The sequence below is a fragment of the Phyllobates terribilis genome, unplaced genomic scaffold (genome assembly GCF_046119375.1).
Source record: "Phyllobates terribilis strain yellow unplaced genomic scaffold, ASM4611937v1 Scaffold_86__1_contigs__length_6382490, whole genome shotgun sequence".
Lineage (NCBI taxonomy): Eukaryota > Metazoa > Chordata > Amphibia > Anura > Dendrobatidae > Phyllobates > Phyllobates terribilis.
The window spans coordinates 873,372-898,938 of NW_027362846.1; the positions used below are offsets into that span (position 1 = coordinate 873,372).

Genomic DNA, 25,567 nt, shown 5'->3' on the forward strand with positions numbered 1-25,567 from the left:
AAAAATATAACTTTGTTTTTCCATTCACATAGACGGAGGGCTTGTGTTTTGTGGGACTAGTTGTTGATTGGAATGAGAACATTCAATTTAGCACATAAAGTATTGAAAAATGGCGAAAAAATCAAAGTAAGGTTATTATTTTTGTTTTTTTTATGAACATTAAAAAAAAAAAAAAACGTGGTTTGTGAGACCATTTTCATCTTGCGAAGACCTAATTTTATAAAATGATCCCATTGATGGCTTTGTCGGCTTCTTCTTGTGGAGAGATCAGTAGTTACAAGTTTCTGATTGCATTTTTGGGAGGGAAGTAGAGTGACCCAAAAACCACAACCACAACCCTGGCACTTTACTGTCCTTTACAGCATTGACCCGACGTGTAATAGATTTATATGTTATGAAAGATTGTACTTATGTCAATGCAGCAGAAACAAATATTGTTTTACGCTTTTTCTTTTTTATAGTTGGCCAGAAAACCGCAGAACCTTAAGCAGAAAATGACATGAATGAGAACATCTGCCCGGCTTGTACCGGATCCGGGGGTGTTACGTACAAGGCGAAGCTCCCAGAATAAGGATTTGCTTCATTTTGGTGCAGAGTTTCTAGTAGTTTCTGGTTACTACTGTTACAGGCAGATGCCGTCTGCATAATACAGCCAGCACCACCTCAACCCCCCCATGCATGTGGACCCCGGCACAAACACCCAGGTACATCCTTATATGCTAAGACATTAATAATTATACAATTATCACACACAACTTATATACAGAAACCCCCCAACCGTCCCCGATCCAATGGGACTGTCCGGCTGTCACTGGAGGTCGGGGCTATGTCCTGACGAGCTGTGTTCTGTCAGGACAGTCAGTGTAGTACAAGAATGTCTCATGCCGAGCTGCTGTGATCGCTCCTGGAGAGGGGCAGCATCCGCTCCGCACGCCTCGTACACACGCGGCTCCGCTCCGTACGCCTCGTACACGCCTGGCTCCGCTCCGCACACCTCGTACACGCGGCTCCGCTCCGTACACCTCGTACACACGCGGCTCCGCTCCGTACACCTCGTACACGCGCGGCTCCGCTCCGTACGCCTCGTACACGCGCGGCTCCGCTCCGTACGCCTCGTACACGCGCGGCTCCGCTCCGTACGCCTCGTACACGCGCGGCTCCGCTCCGTACGCCTCGTACACGCGCGGCTCCGCTCCGTACGCCTCGTACACGCGCGGCTCCGCTCCGTACGCCTCGTACACGCGCGGCTCCGCTCCGTACGCCTCGTACACGCGCGGCTCCGCTCCGTACGCCTCGTACACGCGCGGCTCCGCTCCGTACGCCTCGTACACGCGCGGCTCCGCTCCGTACGCCTTGTACACGCGCGGCTCCGCTCCGTACGCCTCGTACACGCGCGGCTCCGCTCCGTACCCCTCGTACACACGCGGCTCTGCTCCGTACACCTCGTACACACGCGGCTCCGCTCCGTACACCTTGTACACACACGGCTCTGCTCCGTACACCTCGTACACACACGGCTCCGCTCCGTACACCTCGTACACACGCGGCTCTGCTACATCCACACTGTAAACCCCTCCTGACCCCACACATAAACTTCAGCTCATCCAGCACCATGACAACCAGCACAGCAGAGTCCTGCATCCACTGAGGCCCCTGATCATGTGACCCCTGACTCCTCCCCTCCTGTGACCTCATCACAGCTCCTGTGCGCACAGAGCAGCCATATATGTGGTGGCGGCTCTGCAGGTGGAGGTATGTGGAGACCCCCATTACTGGGCGCAGGGGGCATTAACCCCTTCAGCACGGAGACTCTTTTGGGGTCTTGTGTTGCCCCTTTATAAGAATCATAAGGTTTTTGTTCTGTTTCCTGTAAAAGATAAATACGATTAGTGATGGGCAGTCTGGCTCTTTTTGGTGATTCGGCTCAGCTCCGTACGCCTCGTACACGCGCGGCTCCGCACGCCTCGCACACGCGCGGCTCAGCTCCATACGCCTCGCACACGCGCGGCTCAGCTCCGTACGCCTCGCACACGCGCGGCTCCGCTCCGTACGCCTCATACACGTGCGACTCCGCTCCGTACACATCGTACACACACGGCTCTGCTCCGTACGCCTCGTGCACGCCCGGCTCTGCTACATCCACACTGTAAACCCCTCCTGACCCCACACATAAACTTCAGCTCATCCAGCACCATGACAACCAGCACAGCAGAGTCCTGCATCCACTGAGGCCCCTGATCATGTGACCCCTGACTCCTCCCCTCCTGTGACCTCATCACAGCTGTGCGCACAGAGCAGCCATATATGTGGTGGCGGTAGTGATGGGCAGTCCTGCTCTTTTTGGTGATTCGGCTCTGCTCCGTACACCTCGCACACACGTGGCTCTGCTCCGTACGCCTCGTACACTTGCGGCTCCTCTCCATACACCTCGTACACACGGCACTGCTCCATACGCCTCGTACACACGGCTCTGCTCCATACGCCTCGTACACACGGCTCCTCTCAGTACGCCTCGTACACTCACGGCTCCGTTCCGTACACCTTGTACACTCACGGCTCCGCTCCGTACACCTCGTACACACGCGGCTCTGCTCCGTACACACGCGGCTCTGCTCCGTACACCTCGTACACACACGGCTCTGCTCACTACACCTCGTACACGCTCGGCTCCGCTCCGTACACCTCGTACACACGCGGCTCTGCTCCGTACATGCACGTACACCCTCCACTGTACAAAATCCTCCCCCTCCCTTCCCCCCGATTGATCATGCTTACGTGGATAGTCCCATTACATGAGCCTTTCAAAGTCCGATTTTTGAGCTTTAAAACCTTGAGTGCCTTCAAAAGAAGGTGATATTTATATCCTTAAGGATTATACACCCTTAGGAAGAAGGGAAATTTATGGATAGATATATAACATATGACATTGTGGGCAACAGGTTACTTAAGGAGTGCCTTCAGAATGAAATATATTTAAATTTTGTCCGCCTGATGAAGTGTGTATTTAAAACTGCCAGCCTACGAAGGAGCATCATGTGCGATTTGGACTGATGGTCACTATGGCAGTGGTAATCATTCAGAAATAATACAGTATATATAGGGACATGTGACCATATGTGGTCGGCCGTGTGACTGAGGCATTTCGGGTGCCATGTGACTGAAAGTGATGCGGAGTCCACGGTCACATGTTGTAACATATGGCTGAGTGTAGGCGGCTGTAAAAATGGGGCTGCATTGTGTGATCGCGGCATGCTAGGCGGCCGGAAATGATGCGATCCGCTATGTCACGTGACGGTGACCTGCCGGGCAGTCGGAAATTATGCGGTCGGCGGTGTCACGTGGCTGCGGTCTGCCACATGGGTGGAAATGATGTGGCCACAGCTTGCTGGGCGGCGGAAATGATTAGATCGGGTGACACCCAGCCGTGTCATGTGATTGCGAGACTCCGCGCTGCAGGAAATTACATGTATTGAAAGAGTGGGAATACATATACGGTGGACAAAATGGAATGAGTCTGATGAGAGCACTATTATGGGATAATATATTTGAAAAAGCAATGGGTTTTATATAGAAAAACCCTGGAATTATAGCAACCAAAATATAAAAGAGATATAAGCCCGGAAGTTACATAGGACTCCCTGGAAAGGAGGGAAAGTAAACCTATTTACATACAGGAAGTGAGTGTGTGGGATTATCTCCCCATACATTTTATGGAACAATAGTGGTGGTAGCACTCTGCACCACTGTAATGAACACTCACCATTGTGAGGCTCATTGAATTTTTTGTTTTACTAACTTTGGCACTTTATTGGCATGGAGTCTCCTCTCTTTGCATTATTTGTGCTGTGAGTTGTTAATACTGAGGTAATTCCCTGCCATATGCTAAGCAGGAGTCGCTATTTGATTGAACCTAAACAAAAGGAGAATCAATTAACTCTGGTAGTCTGGAATTGGATAAGCAAAGAGTGCATTTGTCACGAACCTGCAGTTCCTGGTTTGTCCTGACAGCAGTGGTGGTGTTAGAGAGCAAAACCAAGAAAATGTGTTTGTTGAAAGTGGAGCCGGAGTCAGCATGGTTGATTCTGAGTTTGTGAAAACTCATGGTCTTGCCTGCTGTGCTTTAGCTAGGCCTGTTCCCATCTTTGCCATTGACTCGGAGCCACTTGCACAAAAAGCATTTACTCATATTGTACGTAATGTAAAACTGAGGGCGGAGTAAATTAATTTTGAGATAATCCCTTACTTTATCCTGGACAGTCTTCCCACCCCAATTGTTTTGGGTCTTTCCTGGCTGGTGAAACATAACTCATTGGTGGATTTGCAAAACGGGGAGATTGTTAAACGGGGAGATTACTGCCATGAAAACTGTTTAGATATTTCCCTTGCTACAGTCTCTACTGAAATATTACCTGCTTTTCTGTATGGTTTTGAAGATATGTTTTTTAGGACGTTTTTTCTGAGAGGGGGTGTCAGGATTTGCCTCCTCATCGTGCATATGACTGTCCTATTAACCTGACCCCTGGAGCTAAACTACCGAAGTCCAGACTGTATCATCTTTCTGGCCCTAAGAGACAAGCCATGAAGGATTTTATTGCAGAAAGTCTGGAGAAGAGACACATCAGGCCCTCGTCTTCGCCCGTGGCGGCAGGGTTGTTCTTCATAAAGAAAAATGATGGTGGACTACGTCCCTGTTTAGATTTCCAGGAATTGAATCAAATTACCATCCTTAATCCATACCCTCTTCCTCTGATTCCTGATTTGTTCAGCCACGTTGTAGGAGCTAAAGTATTCTCCAAGTTGGATTTAAAAGGAGCCTACAATCTGGTTAGAATCAGAGGGGACGAATGGAAAACAGCGTTCAATACCCCTGAAGGGCATTTCGAGAGTCTGGTTATGCCTTTAGGTTTGACCAATGCAACTGCAGTGTTTCAGCATTTCATAAATGATATTTTCCATCATGTGGTGGTCTATCTGGACGATATTTTGGTTTATTCACCTGATTTTGAGACACATCGGGGGCATGTTAAACAAGTGCTCCAGATATTCAGGGATAACAAACTATTTGCCAAACTTCGGATGGATCCGGAGAAGACCCGTGCAGTTCTTGATTGGGACCGTCCTGAGAACCTGAAGCCTCTATAACGTTTTCTGGGCTTTACTAATTTTTACAGGAAATTCATCCAAAATGATTCTGTTGTAGTGAAACCCCTTACTGACATGACTAAGAAGGGGTCTGATTTTTCCAAATGGTCGGATGTCTCCTTCCAGGCTTTTTCTTCCTTAAAGAATTATTTTGCCACTGCACCTATAATCAGTCAACCCGATGTTTCCCATCCTTTTATTGTGGAAGTTGATGCGTCGGATGTGGGGGTTGGGGCTGTGTTCTCTCAGGGTCCACCCCCTGGTAGATGGCATCCATGCGCCTTCTTTTCTAAAAATTTGTCTACGGCTGAGAGAAATTATGACGTGGGTAATTTGGAACTTTGGCAATCAAATTTTCATTCAAAGAATGGCGACATTGGTGGGAGGGGGCTGTCCATCCTATTACTGGCTATAAGAACCTGTCATATCTCCAGTCAGCTAAGCGTCTCAACTCTAGGCAAGCCAGATGGTCCCTGTTTTTTACTAAGTACAATTTTGTTGTCACTTTTCGTCCAGGGGCCAAAAATGTCAAGGCTGATGCTTTGTCCCTTAGCTTCCCTGGTGGAGGTGACCATGAGAACCTTGCTCCGATGTTATAGAAGAGGGTAGTCATTTCGGCATTATATACTGAACTGGAGTGTGAGGTGCTGGAGGCTCAGGGGGACACCCCTGCCCTCTGCTCTCCAAGAAGGTTATTTGTACCATCTAATCTGCACTGCAAAGTAATTAAGGAACTTCAAAACTCTGTGCTTGCTGGTCATCCAGGTGGTAAGGCAACCGCAGACCTCCTCTCTCGTTGATTTTGGTTGCCGGGGTTGCATCAGGATGTGATTGAACACGTATCTGCTTGTAGTATTTGCGTGCATTCTAATGTTTCGCATACCCGTCCGTCTGGTACACTTCCTCCACTACCTATCCCTAGTAGGCCATGGGCACACTTGTCCATGTATTTTATTACTGACCTCCCGGTTTCTGCCTGTAAAACTGTGGTCTTGGTGGTTGTAGATAGGTTCAGTAAAATGGTTCACTTCGTCGCATTACCTGCACTTCCAAATGCTAAGACACTTGCTCGGGTGTTTATAAATGAGATTGTGAAGCTTTACGAGGTTCCCTCCGATGTGGTGTCAGATGGGGGGACCAGTTTGTTTCTAAGTTCTGGAAGGCATTCTGTGCTCAACTGGGGGTGCAGCTGTCCTTTTCCTTTGCCTTCCACCCTCAGTCGAATGGACAGACCGAGCCCGTCAATCAGAGTTTGGAGACCTACCTCAGGTGTTTCTTCTCCGAAAATCAGGAAGATTGGGCATCCTACTTACCGCTGTCAGAATTTGAAATTAATAATCATCATTAAGTATCCACTGGCAGGTCACCGTTCTTTGGTGCATATGGTTACCATCCACAGTTTGGTACCTTTAGTGGGGGAGGAGCTTCAGGAGTTCCAGAGGAGGAACGTTTTGCTTCGTTGCTCTCCTTTGTGTGGCGGGGGGTGCTGAGTAATTTTAAGATCATGGGAGACCGGTATAAACGCATGGCTCACAGAAAACGCTTGCCAGGTCCGAACCTGATTGTGAATGACTTTGTGTGGTTGTCTACCAGGAATATTAAGTTGAAAGTCCCTTCCTGGAAGCTGGGACCTAGGTTTATTGGTCCCTATAAAATAACCGCCACCATTAACCCAGCAGCATTTCGTCTTGAGCTTCTTCAGTAAGAGTATTGAAGATTGGTCGTGGCTGGTTCTTCCAGCATGACAATGACCCTAAACACACAGCCAGGGCAACTAAGGTTTGGCTCCTTAAAAAGTATTTTCAAGGTCCTGGAGTGGCCTAGCCAGTCTCCAGACCTGAACACAAGAGAAAATCTTTGGAGGGAGCTGAAACTCAATGTTGCCCAGCCACAGCCCCGAAACCTGAAAGATCTGGAGAAGATCTGTATGGAGGAGTGGGCCAAAATCCTTGCTGCAGTGTGCGCAAACTTGGTCAATAACTACAGAAAACATCAGACTTCTGTAATTGCAAACAAAGGTTTCTGTACCAAATATTAAGTTCTGTTTTGATTATGTATCAAATACTTATTTCATGCAATAAAATGCAAATTAATTATGTACAAATCATACAATGTGATTTTCTGGATTTTTTTCAAGATACTGCCTTCACAGTTGAAGTGAACATGCGATTATAATTACAGACCTCTCCATTCTTTGTAGGTGGGAAAACTTTCAAAATCGGCAGTGTATCAAATACTTATAGTTAGGTCCATATATATTTGGACAGAGACAATATTTTTCTAATTTTGGTTCTAGACATTACCACAATGAATTTTAAACAAAACAATTCAGATGCAGTTGAAGTTCAGACTTTCAGCTTTCATTTAAGGGTATCCACATTAAAATTGGATGAAGGGTTTAGGAGTTTCAGCTCCTTAACATGTGCCACCCATATTACAGTTGGTTGAGTAGTTTGTGTTTTTTTTAAATATCAGGAATTGTGGCGGCATCATATTAAGTGAAGGGCTGTGGGGGACATCATACTGTGTGGGAGCCTCATACTGAGCTACATGGGCACACAGGAGGGCAATTTCCTAATGATGAGTGAGATAGGAATAAGTAAGTGAGAAATACAGACCTTTGGTCTATGTGGCTGCAGACTTGAATTGATATGGTGTAGTGTGCCAGGAGGGAGACATCAGATAGTACGTTCTGCTGTGCTTGGACGTCCATCTGTAGTGGCCTCCGCGGGGTACTAGACATCCGCCTCCCATTCAATTGAACACCGATAACAGCTGATCGATGGGGGTGCCGCGTGTGGGACCCCGGCCGATCATACATTGATGCCCTATTCTATGGATAGGGCATCAATGTAAAAGTAGTGAACAACCCCTTTAAGGAAGGATTCCTTATCTTAGACAAACAGGATTTAAGCAAACAATTGTCTATACTAGAGAGGCAGCTACAGTGTCACCAAAGTGGGACACGAGTTCTCCTACGTAGAGGTGAAGATGCAGTGCCACAGCAAGGAGTGTGTGGCCCTCATCTAATGGACTTTGAGAGTACTAGTGAGGAGTTGTACCGATGCACCTCAGCCAGTGAGGTCTTCACAAATCAACTGGGAGCTGAGAGTAGCTCTGAAGAGCCGTAGGGTCACATCTTGACCCATATGGTCACCACAGGGGATGATGGGCTTTTCCATAATATGTTGTTGGACTGTTGTAGCTTGTAACAAAAGTTATGTACTGCCACCTGTAAACGAAAAGTTTCTGACTCTGCATAATGCTGAAGAAGCATTCATAAAGTGTTGTGCCTGCTATCTGATGTGTATACTTCTCATCAAGTTCTTGTTAAGAGAAGTTTAATTTCTGACTTTGGCCTCCCGCATTCATCTCCAAACCGTCTGGTCCGGTTCTGCCAAGTCCAATGACAGCATGCTATCTGCAGAGTCGGGAGATATGACTCCGCCAAATAAATATACATATTATATGTATATATAATATATGTATATTATATATACAGTGAAGGAAATAATTATTTGATCCCTTGCTGTTTTTGTAAGTTTGCCCACTGACAAAGATATGAACAGTCTATAATTTTAAGTGCAGGTTAATTTTAACATTGAGAGATAAAATATCCCCCAAAAAATCAAGAAAATCACATAGTATAAATTAGATAAATTTAGTTGCATTTTGCAGTGAGAAATAAGTATTTGATCCAGTCAGAAAAATATTAAGGATTTCTCCCCCCCAGACCCCTCCTCTTCTCCCCCTCTCCTATAGTATTTGTCAGGAGAGAAGAGCTGACAATCTACCATCTGTCTGTATGCTGGCACAAAGAAAGGTGCTACAACCCCAATTAGCATGCGAGTGTGTTTTCCTCTGACAGACCTCTGACAATTTACTATCTGAGGAGGACACAGCTCGTTAACTAAGACAATTCCCCAGCTGCAAACTGCAGGATTTTTTGAGCCAAACTGAAATATGGAATAGCTAAAGTTCCATACGTCCGATGATAATGGGGCCCATATTTTTAGTGACAGGGTCAGCCAAGGAACAATATGCTTATTTTCCCGGAGCTGTGAGCCCCTCCAGGGAGAAAAACGGACTACAGCTATACCGTGTGTGGTCTCTGGAGACTGAAGTGGAGTGTCTCCCCTCCAGCTATATTGAATCGTCTCTGCAATCGTATTGTAAGTTTTTTCTATAATCCTTATTATTTTGTGTAACTGAATATGTATTGTATTGTCCCCTTGTGTAAAATCCTTGTACATTTTTCCTAAACACTGCCTCCCTTTTGGATTAAATATAAAATTTAATAGTCCTGTTTCTTTTGCTCTGTAATCATTCACTTCCCCGAAGCCATACGCTACCAGAATGCTGACCAGGCCTGTATTATATTTAAAATTTGGTCGGTGGTGGCAGCGAATAATAATAATTGGGCTATCGTGATGCCGACAGTAACTGTACGGGGCGTATACACATATTCCATGCGTTGGAATCTGGAGGTGTGACGCCATATGCTTTCTGCTCGCTTGCCGATAGCTACGTAATGAGTAGTCGGGATTGTGTGCTTGCGAATCCCTGACGAAATCCCGACAAAGTGAAAGCAACAGTGAGATATTGTGTGATCTCCCCGGTGTCGTCCCTGTGAGACCCTGACAGATCCTCTATAAACCATTATGAGTTCTGGCTCTTACAGACCAGTTAGGCGCTCCTAATTAACTTGTTACCTGCATTAAAGACAGCTCTCTTCAGGGTCGGACTGGAGCGCTGGGACACCGGAGAATTCTCCAGTAGGCCTGGGTCTGTGGTGGGCCCCTGAGCAGGACGCACGGGGGCCCGCTGGTTAACATGGCCTCCGGTGCACCTGCATTGGGGCCCAAAGGTGGAGGGGGGGGGTTCTTGCAGTGCGCCTGATGTGTGACGGGCAGGGAGCGATCCCTCCAGCTCCACTGCTGATAGGTGGAAAATGGCAGCGGAGCGGAGGGATCCGTCCTCTGTTTCCTGCCTGGCGCTTCCTCCCCGAGACAGGCTCGTGCTGCTTGATGACATCATCATGCTGCGCACGCCTGTTTCAGGGAGAAAGATGCCAGTCTGGAAGCAAGGGATGATGCTGCAGGGGAACGAGCAGAGAGGGTAAGTGTTGTGTTTTGTTTTTTTTTAACTAATACAATGGTGATGGAGGAGGTGGGGGGAGATGAGGGAGAGCAATGGTGATGGAGGAGGTGGGGGGAGATGAGGGAGAGCAATGGTGATGGAGGAGGTGGGGGGAGATGAGGGAGAGCAATGGTGATGGAGGTGGGGGGAGATAAGGGAGAGCAATGGTGATGGAGGAGGTGGGGGGAGATGAGGGAGAGCAATGGTAATGGAGGTGGGGGGAGATGAGGGAGAGCAATGGTGATGGAGGGGGTGGGAGGCGATATGGCAATGGGACTGGAGGAGGTGGGGGAGATATGGCATGGCAGTGGCGATGGAGGAGGTAGGGGAGATATGGCATGGCGATGGAGGAGGTGGGGGAGATATGGCATGGCAATGATGATGGAGGAGGTGGGGAAAATATGGCATGGCAATGATGATGGAGGAGGTGAGAGGAGATATGACATGGCAATGATGATGGAGGAGATGGGGGGAGATATGGCAATGATGATGGAGGAGGTGGGGGAGATATGGCAATGATGGAGGATGTGGGGGAGATATGGCAATGATGGAGGAGGTGGGGGGAGATATGGCAATGATGGCAATATGAAAATGATGGAGAAGGTGGGAGAGAGCAATGATGAAGGAGGTGGGGGGAGAGCAATGATGGAGGTGGGGGGAGAGCAATGATGGAGGTGGGGGGAGAGCAATGATGGGGAATTATTTGGACGCTATATGGTGTTAATATCTGGTCTGGTCACTGTGTGGTGGTATTTCTCCCTTGCATGTGGTATTATTCGGTCACTATGTGGTGGTAATATGTGGTCTGGTCACGGGTGTATAACAGGGATAACGGCTAACAGGTATTTGCATATAGCTGTAGAGTGGGCCCTGAGGATCAATTTCCCCTGTGGGCCCCAGACACCCCAGTCTGACACTGGCTGTCTTACATAGTCACCTGTATAAAAGACTCCTGTCCACAGACTCAATTAATCAGTCAGACTCTAACCTCTACAATATGGGTAAGACCAAAGAGCCTTCTAAGGATGTCAGGGACAAGATCATAGACCTGCACAAAGCTGGAATGGGCTACAAAACCATAAGCAATACGCTGGGTGAGAATTAGACAAGTGTTGGTGCAATAGTAAGAAAATGGAAGAAATACAAAATAACTGTCAATCGACATCGATCTGGGGCACCATGTAAAATCTCACCTCATGGGGTATCCTTGATCATGAGGAAGGTGAGAGATCATCCTAAAACTACATGGGGGAGGACTTGTTAATGATCTCAAGGCAGCAGGAACCACAGTCGCCAAGAAAACCATTGGTAACACATTATGCCTTAAAGGTTTAAAATCCTGCAGTGCCCGCAAGGTCCCCCTGCTCAAGAAGGCACATGTGCAGGCCCTTCTGAAGGTTGCCAATGAACACCTGGATGATTCTGTGAGTTATTGGGAGAAGGTGCTGTGGTCAGATGAGACAAAAATCGAGCTCTTTGGCATTAACTCAAATTGCCGTGTTTGGAGGAAGAGAAATGCTGCCAATAGCCCAAAGAACACTGTCCCCCACTGTCAAGCATAGAGGTAGAAACATTATCTTTTGGGAGTGTTTCTCTGCTAAGGGCACAGGACTACTTCACCGCATCAATGGGAGAATGGATGGAGCCATGTACTGTAAAATCCTGAGTGACAACCTCCTTCCCTCCGCCAGTACATTAAAAATGGGTCTTGGCTGGGTCTTCCAGCAAGACAATGACCCAAAACATACAGCCAAGGCAACAAAAGAGTGGCTCAAAAAGAAGCACATTAAGGTCATGGAGTGGTCTAGCCAGTCTCCAGACTTTAATCCCATAGAAAACTTATGGAGGGAGTTGAACCTCCGAGTTGCCAAGCGACAGTCTCAAAATCTTAATGATTTAGAGATGATCTGCAAAGAGGAGTGAACCAAAATTCCTCCTGACATGTGCACAACCCTCATCATCAACTACAAAAAATGTCTGACTGCTGTGCTTGTCAACAAGGGTTTTGCCACCAAGTATTAAGTGTTGTTTGCCAGAGGAATCAAATACTTATTTCTCACTGCAAAATGCAAATAAATTTATCTAATTTATACCATGTGATTTTCTTGATTTTTTGGGGGATATTCTATCTCTCAATGTTAAAATTAACCTACCCTTATAATTCTAGACTGTTCATGTCTTTGTCAGTGGGCAAACTTACAAAAACAGCATTGGATCAAATAATTATTTCCTTCACTGTATATATATTATAAACACTGTGTGCAGAATTATTAGGCAAATGAGTATTTTGATCACATGATACTTTTTATACATGTTGTCCTACTCCAAACTGCATAGGCTTGAGAGCCAACTACCAATTAAGTAAATCTGGTGATGTGCATCTCTGTAATGAGGAGGGGTGTTGACTAATGACAACAACACCCTATACAAGGTGTGCTTAATTATTAGGCAACTTCCTTTCCTTTGGCAAAATGGGTCAGAAGAGAGATTTGATGGGCCCTGAAAAGTCCAAAATTGTGAGATGTCTTGCAGAGGGATGCAGCAGTCTTGAAATTTCCAAACTTTTAAAGCGTGATCACCGAACAATCAAGCGTTTCATGGCAAATAGCCAACAGGGTGACAAGAAGCGTGTTGGCCAAAAAAGTCGCAAAATAACTGCCCATGAATTGAGGAAAATCAAGTGTGAAGCTGCCAAGATGCCATTCGCCACCAGTTTTGCCATATTTCAGAGCTGCAATGTTACTAGAGTATCAAAAAGCACAAGGTGTACGATACTCAGGAACATGGCCAAGGTAAGGAAGGCTGAAAAACGACCACCTTTGAACAAGAAACATAAGATAAAACGTCAAGAATGGGCCAAGAAATATCTTAAGACTGATTTTTCAAAGGTTTTATGGACTGATGAAATGAGAGTGACTCTTGGTGGGCCAGATGGATGGGCCAGAGGCTGGATCAGTAAGGGGCAGAGAGCTCCACTCCGACTCAGACGCCAGCAAGGTGGAGGTGGGGTACTGGTATGGGCTGGTATCATCAAAGATGAACTTGTGGGCCCTTTTCGGGTTGAGGATGAAGTGAAGCTCAACTCCCAGACCTACTGCCAGTTTCTGGAAGACAACTTCTTCAAGCAGTGGTACAGGAAGAAGTCAGTATCGTTCAAGAAAAGCATGATTTTCATGCAGGACAATGCTCCATCACATGCATCCAACTACTCCACAGCATGGCTGGCCAGTAAAGGTCTAAAAGAAGAAAAAATAATGACATGGCATCCTTGTTCACCTGATCTGAACCCCATAGAGAACCTATGGTCCATCATAAAATGTGAGATCTACAGGGAGGGAAAACAGTACACCTCTCGGAACAGTGTCTGGGAGGCTGTGGTGGCTGCTGCACGCAATGTTGATCGAAAACAGATCAAGCAACTGACAGAATCTATGGATGGAAGGCTGTTGAGTGTCATCATAAAGAAAGGTGGCAATATTGATCACTATTTTTTTTGTTTTTGCATGTCAGAAATGTTTATTTCTAAATTTTGTGCACTGATATTGGTTTACCTGGTGAAAATAAACAAGTGAGATGGGATTATATTTGGTTTTTATTAAGTTGCCTAATAATTCTGCACAGTAATAGTTACCTGCACAAACAGATACCCTCCTAAGATAGCCAAATCTTAAAAAAAAAACACTCCAACTTCCAAAAATATTAAGCTTGGATATTTATGAGTCTTTTGGGTTGATTGAGAACATAGTTGTTGATCAATAATAAAAATAATCCTCTAAAATGCAACTTGCCTAATAATTCTGCACACAGTGTGTGTATGTATATATATATATATATATATATATATATATATATATATATATATATATATATATATATATATACACACAGTCATGGCCAAAAGTATTGAGAATGAGACAAATAGTAATTTTTCCAAAGTTTACTGCTTCATTTTTTGTAATGGCAATTTGCATATACTCCTGAATGTCAAAGAGTGATCAGCTTAACAGAAATTACTGTACTTGCAAAGTCAATATTTGCCCAGAAAATGAGCTTTAACCCCCAAAACACATTTCAACATCATTGCAGTCCTGCCTTAAAAGGAGCAGCTAACATCGTTTTAGTGATTGATCCATTAACACAGGTGTGGGTGTTGATAAGGACAGGGCTGGCGATCAATCAGTCATGATTAAGTAAGAATGACATCACTGGACACTTTAAAAGGAGGCTGGTTCTTGGTATCATTGTTTCTCTTCAGTTAACCATGGTTATCTCTAAAGAAACACGTGCAGCCATCATTGCACTGCACAAAAATGGCCTAACAGGGAAGATTATCGCAGCTACAAAGATTGCACCTCAGTCAACAATCTATCGCATCATCAAGAACTTCAAGGAGAGAGCTTCCATTGTTGTCAAAAAGGCTCCAGGGCGCCCAAGAAAGACCAGCAAGCGCCAGGACCGTATCTTAAAACTGTTTCAGCTGCGGGATCGGACTACCAGCAGTGCCGAGCTTGCTCAGGAATGGCAGCAGGCTGGTGTGAGTGCTTCTTCACGCACTGTGAGGCGGAGACTCTTTGAGCAAGGGCTGGATTCAAGGAGGGCAGCAAAGAAGCCACTTCTCTCCAGAAAAAACATCAGGGACCGACTGATATTCTGCAAAAGGTACAGGGAGTGGACTGCTGAGGACTGGGGCAAAGTCATTTTCTCTGATGAATCCCCTTTTCGATTGTTTGGGACATCTGGAAAACAGCTTATTCGGAGAAGAAGAGGTGAGCGCTACCACCAGTCTTGTCTCATGCCAACGGTAAAGCATCCTGAAACCATTCATGTGTGGGGTTGCTTCTCAGCCAAGGGAATCGGCTCACTCACAGTCTTGCCTAAAAACACAGCCATGAATAAAGAATGGTACCAGAATGTCCTCCAAGAGCAACTTCTCCCAACCGTCCAAGAGCAGTTTGGCGCCCAACAATGCCTTTTCCAGCATGATGGAGCACCTTGCCATAAAGCAAAGGTGATAACTAAATGGCTCATGGAACAAAACATAGAGATTTTGGGTCCATGGCCTGGAAACTCCCCAGATCTTAATCCCATTGAGAACTTGTGGTCAATCATCAAGAGACGGGTGGACAAACAAAAACCAACAAATTCTGGCAAAATGCAAGCATTGATTATGCAAGAATGGACTGCTATCAGTCAGGATTTGGTCCAAAAGTTGATTGAGAGCATGCCAGGGAGAATTACAGAGGTCTTGAAGAAGAAGGGGCAACACTGCAAATATTGACTTGCTGCATTAACTCATTCTAACTGTCAATATAACCTATTGGTACTCATAATATGATTGCAATTATATTTCTGTATGTGATATAAACATCAGACAAACACTAATAAAAACCAGAGGCCAGCAGATCATGTGAAAATATAATTTTGGTGTCATTCTCAAAACTTTTGGCCATGACTGTATATATATATACAGTATGTACACTGCTCAAAAAAATAAAGGGAACACTCAAATAACACATCCTAGATCTGAATGAATGAAATATTCTTATTGAATACTTCTTCTGTACAACGTTGAATGTGCTGACAACAAAATCACACAAAAATCATCAATGGAAATCAAATTTATTAACCAATGGAGGCCTGGATTTGGAGTGACCCCCAAAATTAAAGTGGAAAAACACACTACAGGCTGATCCAACTTTGATATAATGTCCTTAAAACAAGTCAAAATGAGGCTCAGTATTGTGTGCGGCCTCCACGTGCCTGTATGACCTCCCTACAATGCCTGGGCAGGCTCCTGATAAAGTTGCTTATGGTCTCCTGTGGGATCTCCTCCCAGACCTGGACTAAAGCATCCGCCAACTCCTGGACAGTCTGTGGTGCAACGTGACGTTGGTGGATGGAGCGAGACATGATGTCCCAGATGTGCTCAATTGGATTCAGGTCTGGGGAACGGGCGGGCCAGTCCATAGCTTCAATGCCTTCATCTTGCAGGAACTGCTGACACGCCAGACACTTGAGGTCTGGCATTGACCTGCATTAGGAGGAACCCAGGGCCATCCTCACCAGCATATGGTCTCACAAGGGGTCTGAGGATCTCATCTCGGTACCTAATGGCAGTAAGGCTACCTCTGGCGAGCACATGGAGGGCTGTGCGGCCCTTCAAAGAAATGTCACCCCACACCATTACTGACCCACTGCCAACCGGTCATGCTGAAGGATGTCGCTCTCCACGGCATCTCCAGACTCTGTCACGTCTGTTACATGTGCTCAGTGTGAACCTGCTTTCATCTGTGAAGAGCGCAGGGCGCCATTGGCGACTTTGCCAATCCTGGTGTTCTGTGGCAAATGCCAAGCGTCCTGCACGGTGTCGGGCTGTGAGCACAACCCCCATCTGTGGACGTCGGGCCCTCATACCACCCTCATGTAGTCGGTTTCTAACAGTTTGTGCAGACACATGCACATTTGTGGCCTGCTGGAGGTCATTTTGTAGGGCTCTGGCAGTGCTCCTCCTGTTCCTCCTTGCACAAAGGCGGAGGTAGCGGTCCTGCTTCTGGGTTGTTGCCCTCCTACGGCCCCCTCCATGTCTCCTGGTGTACTGACCTGTCTCCTGGTAGCGCCTCCAGCCTCTGGACACTACACTGACAGACACAGCAAACCTTCTTGCCACAGCTCGCATTGATGTGCCATCCTGGATGAGCTGCACTACCTGAGCAACTTCTGTGTCACTGTGCATAGAATGTGTATAGGATAACGGAGTATAAGAAAGTTGTTATGTACGTGGCTTAACGAACATTGTGCAGTGAGTCTGGTCTCCCTATAGTGACAGATATTGCTTGTTGCTAAAACTGTGATATTTTTTTCATGTTAAATATTTTTTTAAACAACTCTCCTTAGTGCGATCATACAACATAGAAGCCTCTGATTGCTCCGGTGCTGCACTGTACAACTGTAGTGCGTGTATTATCCCCACTGTCAGTGTAATACTAACAGCCCCATACACAAGAGATAAGTGTTTCCAGGGTGGTCATTTGGCAGACGGCTTTCTCTCCCGACTCCCCCATACACACAAATATTCCAGCTTTCCTGTGTTGTGTATGAGAGAGTCGCCTCCAGACTCCTCTAGCGGAGGATTATCTATAGGAAGAACAAACGGATTAGCTTCTGAAATTCAGGATGCCAGATCCTCCTCTGCCCTGGCATCATCTGTCGGGAGGCCTCCAAATACATTATATAGTCAACCAAACCACCGAAATCAGTGTTTTCATGCAACTTTAGTCTAATGTGTATGGGGGCGTTAAAATATGACTTATTTATTGCTGCCTCTGGCCTGTCCTAATAGACTTTCATACATTGCAGACCCAGACACCATTAATAGGCATTTAAGTACCATAGTAACTAAGTAACTATGCAGCCCCATACTATCGAGTACTTGGGGGAGGAGGGGCATTGAGCCAAACTCTGTCAAACCTTCTTAGATGCCATGTTTGCTTTTGACAGCAGCAAGTTATTAAACTGCCAGGGTTTTTGTTGCAGCTGCACATGTGAGATCCCTGTGATGTACATCTATGTTCTGGTGCCCAAAAGAGTGTTTTATTTTTTTTTAACAAATTAACTTTTAAAAAAATAACAAAATGTGTCTTATGTTTTTTGAATGTTTTTTTTCTTTTTACAAGAATTGTTGGTGTCAATTTTCTTCTGAAACATTTTAATATCTGCTTTTTTTCTTGTAATATTGGAAAGCCTTAAGCCAAAAATAAACCCCATGTACATGGAGACCTTGGTAGCAAATAATTTCTGTTTGTGGTGTTTGTGCAAACAAAAAAGCTTTTACAAAAGCCTCAAACTTCTGTGTGTGAATCAGACATTAGATCTAACGTGATAGAAGATTACAGTCCGGGGAAGACGGGAAATATTCACAAACAAACAGTGATGTAGTCAGTGACAGACTCTGGCCAAATATGTTTCTAGAGCCGTAGTATAAGATGAAGATGTCGTCCTCATCATGAAGTAGTTATTTCTCATGTCACGTGTAATGAATATCTCCTGCAGTATTACTAATGCTGATTCCAGTGTTGGTAAATGAGACGAGAATTAGCGTCATGGAAGATGAGTCTATGATAAACATATTCAGCTACAGACTCCAAGGAAGAAAGAAGAAAACTAAACACTGTAAAATAATAAATTTCCTCATATGTTTCCACTTATTATCTCCAGTAATTGTATTATTACCCAGGATTTTTATGATGTTACATCTGCTCATCATCTTCTCATTCAGATTCCTACAATATCAGATCCTCTCAGTGAAGATCTTCAAGATAAGAGAATTTTCCTCATTGATCCATAAAAGATGGATCTGGACAGAGACAGGATGGCGGAGAGGATATTACACCTCACCCTAGAGATCCTCTTCCAGCTTACTGGAGAGGTGAGAGATTCTGATGACGTCACATTACATCATTCTTATCTATGGGAATAACAGATGGACAGAACTGGAGAGGTGAGGACTCTACAAATGTCTGTAGTGAGATTTATTAATGTGTTTCTCCATAACCAGGATTATACAATAGTGAAGAAGACCTCTAGTGAGCACCATCAGGACCCTGTGTCAGAGGGATGGGAAAGACCCCTGAGCCCAGTCACTGGGCCTCCACCTCTTCCCCTGATGCATGAGGACATCAATGACCAGAAGATCCTAGAACTCATCTACAAGATGTTTGAGCTGCTGACTGGAGAGGTGATACTGCTGGGAATACTGGGACATTATACAGTAACGCTATGAAGGGATCGGGGGGATGACGGTATCATTGTATGTGTCAGGTTCCTATAAGGTGTCAGGATGTCTCCGTCTATTTCTCCATGGAGGAGTGGGAGTATTTAAACGGACACAAAGATCTGTACAAGGACGTCATGATGGAGGTTCCCCAACCCCTCACATCACCAGGTAATAGACAGGACTAAATACACATGGCCTATAATTATCTGTATGTAAAGAATGAATTCAGTCCCTGTATGTGTTTCCTCCAGATCTATCCAGTAAGAGGACAACACCAGAGAGATGTCCCCGTCCTCTTCTTCCACAGGACTGTAAACAAGAAGATCCCAATGTTCCTCAGGATCATCAGGTAGATGGAGAGAAGGTGTCATGAGATCTCCCCTATGATGTGTAGATGGCTGTGAAGGTCTTGTGCTCAGTCTTGTTTTAGCCACCAGTATTATATGTTTTATACTTGTGTAATGAGAATGGTGGAGATGGCAGTATTAGAGCTGATCGTAGATGGGACTTCTCCTTCTCTCTTTGATTTTTTTTTTTTTGTTTCAGGGTGAAGATCTGACCCATATTAATACTACAGAGACATATGTGAGGGGTGATGAGCGGTGTAAAGAGGAGATTCCCACATATGACTACCCAGGTGAGTAGTGACCACTAAATGCAGAGAAGTCACAGATTCTTCTCAGTCACCGGCTGTGGCTGCTTTATCGGTTGTGTAGTCCGGCCGTATCACAATCATGTGATCACCATTTTGCTTCTAGACCACAACATTCTTCTCCAGCCAAAACTGTTCAGATGAATTTGGGCATTGAAAACCCTTTTCTAGAGAACTTGCAACCTGGAATATCCACCTAGACCCTGGGATTAGAAGACGCTGACCGTTACCTGCCCAGATCTGTAAATTACAAAGCTAAATGACAGAGTACATAGAATGTGCTGACAAGTTAAAAAATTACTTGAAGAAAAACATTATGATGGGCCTCTTAGAGAAAGAGGAGGGTAATGATGCTGTTGGCTTCCTAGATCCCTGATATCTTACAGGATTAATCTACCTTCTCTCCCTTCCGTGCTGCTGAATGTGCTCATATGGTTCCTACAAGACCAGGTCCAGTCTTTCTGGCCAAACTTCGCTTTTATGATTGAAAATATTAAATGTGCAGTGAGGTCTAAGCGTGAATATCTGCACAATAACAACAGAGTTTCCCTTTATTCTGACTTTTTAATTTCTTTTAAAACTGACTAACTTCAAACAGGATTGTGATAAACTATACAGAAAACATTACACCTGTGCCATGATATATCTCTAAGCTGTGCGTGGCTGATGGCTGTAATATACATTTATTCACGCCTGCAGGAGATGTGGTGGCTCCAGCCCTGGTTTCATGGATTCACTCAACGTCATAAATTACATTATGCTTTCGATCCTAAGGAATTCGGATTACTGCACAATCTCTCCTGAATTTGGGAGCACTAATACTTTCTCTACTCTTCTGGTCGGTGTTATTATCTGTAGTCACAGTTTTGCCCATCACCCTTTAACCCCTCCTTATGGATCAGAGACTCCTAGGCTTGGGCCATAGTGTTACTTGCTCTTCTGGGGAGTGAGATGGGAAGAATAGTCAGGTAGCCGGGTCAGAACCAGGAGGTCAGAGAAAATACAAAATTAAAATACGCAAAAGTAGTCCGTAAACGGGCCGGGGTCACAATGGGAAACAAATACACAAGCCGGGAACTGAGCACAGAGGACTGAACCAGAGGAGAACAAGGCTGTATCTGGCAGCTTCCGGCAATATGCTTCCAGCTTTAGTATGGTGCGGTGCTTTCCAAATGGCTGAAGCAGGGAGCAGATTACTTCAGCTGGACAGCACACACACCATACTGCCAGACTGGATGGTACTACAGGTCCCAACAACCCTAATCTTAGTGGCTGGACAGAGCCTGCACCACCCAGAGCTTTTGGTTCTGACATCTTCTCAATCACCTGCGCCGCCTGCTGAATGAATAAGATGGCACCTGGTGACAGAAGCAGACGTCACAGGAGCAGGTCCCAGAGGAGATGGGACCCACCACACCATACTAAATGTCATAAAATCAGAGCAGTAGAAATCCCCATATATTGACTCCATTTTGAAAATTATGACCCTCAATGAATTCATCTTTAGAAGTTGTCACTACTTTGACTCCACAGTCACTTTCCGAAAATTAGCACACAGTGGATGTTTCAAAGGGAAAATTACAAATATGCCATTTTATTGCCCAACACATAGTGCCCAGATTGTGCTCCAGGAGACACACATCGTAAATCAAGTGGGTTCTTCTCACTATAGTAATGCCAAATACAGGAGGGCTAAATGTGTTTTGGGCACACTGCATGGCTCAGAAGCGAGGGGGAGATCTGACTTTGAGTGAGCGAATTTTGCTGGATTGGTTTATGGAAGCCATGTTGCTTTTCAAGAGCCTTTGAGCCACTAATAATTTGAAAATCTCTGTTTTTCCACTGACATCTGATGGACCTGAGTGGGGATTTGTTTTTTGTGAGATGAGATTGGTATTATTTTCGCCTACATAACATTGTTTGGTGGCTTTTGATTCCATATTTGGGAGACAGAATGAACAAACAGTTGAACACTACGCTCTACTGGGTCTTGCTATGAGGTTTTCTATTACACTGTGGACTGTCATTTTCTTGGTGAATAATTCAAGATTTTTTTCATTGATATTTAAGTTGCTATTTTATAGTTTAAGTAGAAATGTTAAATATATAATTCAATGATATTTTATTCAAAAATAATTATTTGTTTTATTCTTGGCAGATGACTGTACCAGTAGATCAGAGGGACAGCTGACATCTTCAATTTTTAAATCAGACAATCTTGAGATCCCACAGGACATTACTCCAGATATGCCATCATCCCTTCACTGCAAAGATCTGTCACCTGATCCTTTGAAACAGGTCCTGTCTTCTGATTCATTACCGACTACTAATGAAAATCAAAGTCACAAAATAAGTATTAAAAAACAAACTACTTCTAATTCAAAGAAGCCATTTTCACGTTCAGAATATGGAAATAGTTTTCCCCTCGAAAAGTCTTTTCTTAAACATCAAAACATTCACACAGCAGAGAATAGATTTTTTTGTTTCAAGTGTGGGAAATGTTTTAATCTGAAATCAAATCTTGATAACCACCAGAAAACCCACACAGGAGAGAAGCCATTTTCTTGTTCAGAATGTGGAAAATGTTTTACATTGAAATCAAGTTTTATCAGACATCAGAGAACTCACACAGGGGAGAAGCCTTTTTCCTGTTTTGAATGTGAGAAATGTTTTAACCAGAAACCAGATTTGGTCAATCACCAGAGAACCCACACAGGGGAGAAGCCTTTTTCCTGTTCAGAATGTGGGAAATGTTTTAACCGTAAAGTGATTCTTGATAGCCACCAGAGAACCCACACAGGAGAGAAGCCTTTTTCATGTTCAGAATGTGGGAAATGTTTTAACCAGAAACCAGATTTAGTCAATCACCAGAGAACTCAGACAGGGAAGAGGCCTTTTTCCTGTTCAGAATGTGGGAAATGTTTTAACTGTAAAGCGATTCTTGATAACCACCAGAGAACTCACACAGGGGAGAAGCCTTTTTCCTGTTCAGAATGTGAAAAATGTTTTAAACAGAAATTAGATTTGGTTAAGCACCAGAGAACTCACACAGGGGAGAAGCATTTTTCCTGTTCAGAATGTGGAAAATGTTTTAACCGTAAAGCGATTCTTCATCGCCACCAGATAACCCACACAGGGGTTAAGACTTTTTCCTGTTCAGAATGTGGAAAATGTTTTAACCAGAAATCAAATCTGGTTAAGCACCAGAGAATTCACACAGGGAAGAAGCCTTTTTCCTGTTCAGAATGTGGAAAATGTTTTAACCAGAAATCAAGTCTGGTTAATCACCAGAGAATCCACACAGGGGAGAAGCCTTTTTCCTGTTCAGAATGTGGGAAATGTTTTATCCAGAAATCAGATTTGGTTAAGCACCAGAGAACACACACAATGGAGAAACCTTTTTCCTGTTCAGAATGTGGAAAATGTTTTAACCAGAAATCAAGTCTGGTTAATCACCAGAGAATCCACACACGGGAGAAGCCTTTTTCCTGTTCAGAATGTGGGAAATGTTTTATCCATAAATCAAATCTGGTTAAGCACCAGAGAACCCACACAGTGGAGAAACTTTTTTCCTGTTCAGAATGTGGGAAATGTTTTAACCAGAAATCAAGTCTGGTTAATCACCAGAGAATCCACACAGGGGAGAAGCCTTTTTCCTGTTCAGAATGTGGGAAATGTTTTATCCAGAAATCAAATTTGGTTAAGCACCAGAGAACTCACACAGGGGAAAAGCCTTTTTCCTGTTCAGAATGTGGGAAATGTTTTAACCGTAAAGAGATTCTTGATAGCCACCAGAGAACTCACACAGAGGAGAAACCTTTTTCCTGTTCAGAATGTGGAAAATGTTTTAACCAGAAATCAAATCTGCTTAAGCACCAGAGAATCCACACAGGGGAGAAGCCTTTTTCCTGTTCAGAATGTGGGAAATGTTTTATCCAGAAATCAGATTTGGTTAAGCACCAGAGAACTCACACAGGGGAGAAGCCTTTTTCCTGTTCAGAATGTGGGAAATGTTTTAACCGTAAAGAGATTCTTGATAGCCACCAGAGAACCCACACAGGGGATAAGCCTTTTTCCTGTTCAGAATGTGGGAAATGTTTTGTGAAGAAATCCTCACTTCTTAGTCACCAAAGTACTCACACAGGCTAGAAGCCATTTTCATGTTATTAATGTGGGAAATGTTTTACACGGAAATCAACTCTTAATAAACTTCAGAGAAGTCACACAGGGGAGAAGCCTTTTTCATTTCTAACCGAAAATTGTATCTTCTTAAAGGGGTTTTCCACTACTAGGACAACTTCTCATTTCTCATGTTTGACCTTGTTAAAATAAAAACACTCATACGCACTTCCTGTTCTGGTGCCGTTCCATTGGTGTCACAACTCGCGTTCCCGGGGCTCACATAAGGTTGTTACATCACACAATCCTGCTCCCAATCAATGCTGCCTTTGGACATATTGAGCATCAACAGGAAGGACATGGCCTGGACATAACACCGAGAGAATGCACACACTGAAAGCACTCTCTTCAGACCGTGTTCCTGGGGGAGTTATAAGCAATTTACGGCCTTAAACATGACGTCCGATATGGGAAAGAAAGACAAGAGATCAGAGGTTAACACTAGGACTACTGGACTCGTGACCCCGCCTAGAACTACTGAAAGGAGTCATTTTGACTCCTTGCTTGTTTTCGTTTATTTTTAGAGTTTCATTTGTGGTTATTTATTAATAATTATATTTTTTGTAATGTATTATTATTGTGAGATCCAACAGTAATGCTTTTGATTGTTTTTTTTCTGCTTTTCTTATTTTTCTACAGAAAATAACAATAATTATAATAGACGTTTTTCAAACATTTTTTTTTATTCAAGTGCACACATATAAACAACAACTGAAGAACAAAAAGCAGAGAAAATGTAGGTGGAGGAGCATAAAAATGAAAATATGGCGCAGAATTCACCTTCTAAACATTTGGTGTTTCGCATTTTAGGCATTGCCTTTGATTTATGGCAGTACATTGCCCACACAAAGACTTACCACAAGTCTTACAATTTCCGACAGATCTATTTTTCTTGCACTTTTCTTTGATCTGGCAAAATTTTGTTTGAACCATCACTTCTGAGCATGTAGAAACTTGGGACGTGGAACCCTTTTCCCTATCTGTGACATAAGGACCACTCAACTCTCTCACAAGCGTTTGCAAAAATGCCTTGCGTGACATTTTTTGGTGGGTAATCTCCTTGAATATTATCCATGCATTTATACCCGCAAAGTCTAAGGCATTTTCAAATGCATGAACAGGCCATCTCCTTGTGCATGTTCGTGTGGTATATTTTCGTGCCATCTGATCCACTACATCTACTCCATATTTTGTTTCATTGTAAAACTTTACCGTTTCTGGAGTTTTTTTAGCGGAATCAGACGCAACAACAACATCTGGATGGACGGAACTCAAAATGACAACATTTTTGTTGGGCTTTCCTTGATATACTGTAAGTGTAAAATTGTCTTCATTTCTAAACACTTTAGTGTTGTACAATTCCTCTTTCATGGATTTTATTTCTTTAGGCACTTCTCGCCTTATCTTGTTCAGTGTTCCCACGATGGTTGTTCCTTTGCTTTTTAGCTGTTTAGCTAATTTTACTGAAGTAAAATAATTATCGGTTGTAACATTGCGACCTTTTTTCAAAAACGGGTCCAATAACTTCATTACCACATGGTCAGCTAAACGGTCCTCAGCACGGCGTGTGTCATCTTTGCCTAGATAAGGGAAGCCATTTGCCAGATATTTGCTCCTCTTATCAACAGCTAGCCAATATTTGTGGCCATATTTATCTGGTTTGGAAGGCATGTACTGCGTGA

General features: G+C 44.3%; 2 protein-coding genes across 2 annotated transcripts in view; one reads left to right on the forward strand and one right to left on the reverse strand.

The window, feature by feature from the left end:
* LOC141197690 (uncharacterized) overlaps positions 1–25,567 on the reverse strand; it is a 270,083-nt gene that overhangs the window by 101,893 nt on the left and 142,623 nt on the right. The window lies entirely within an intron of this gene.
* LOC141197742 (uncharacterized) lies at positions 1,668–24,168 on the forward strand. The gene is made up of 7 exons (XM_073662829.1): positions 1,668–1,752; positions 18,557–18,706; positions 18,836–19,015; positions 19,099–19,222; positions 19,306–19,403; positions 19,601–19,691; positions 21,865–24,168. Exons 2-7 carry the CDS (start codon positions 18,629–18,631, stop codon positions 23,853–23,855), a joined length of 2,562 nt encoding a protein of 853 aa, XP_073518930.1. The 5' UTR covers positions 1,668–1,752; positions 18,557–18,628; the 3' UTR covers positions 23,856–24,168.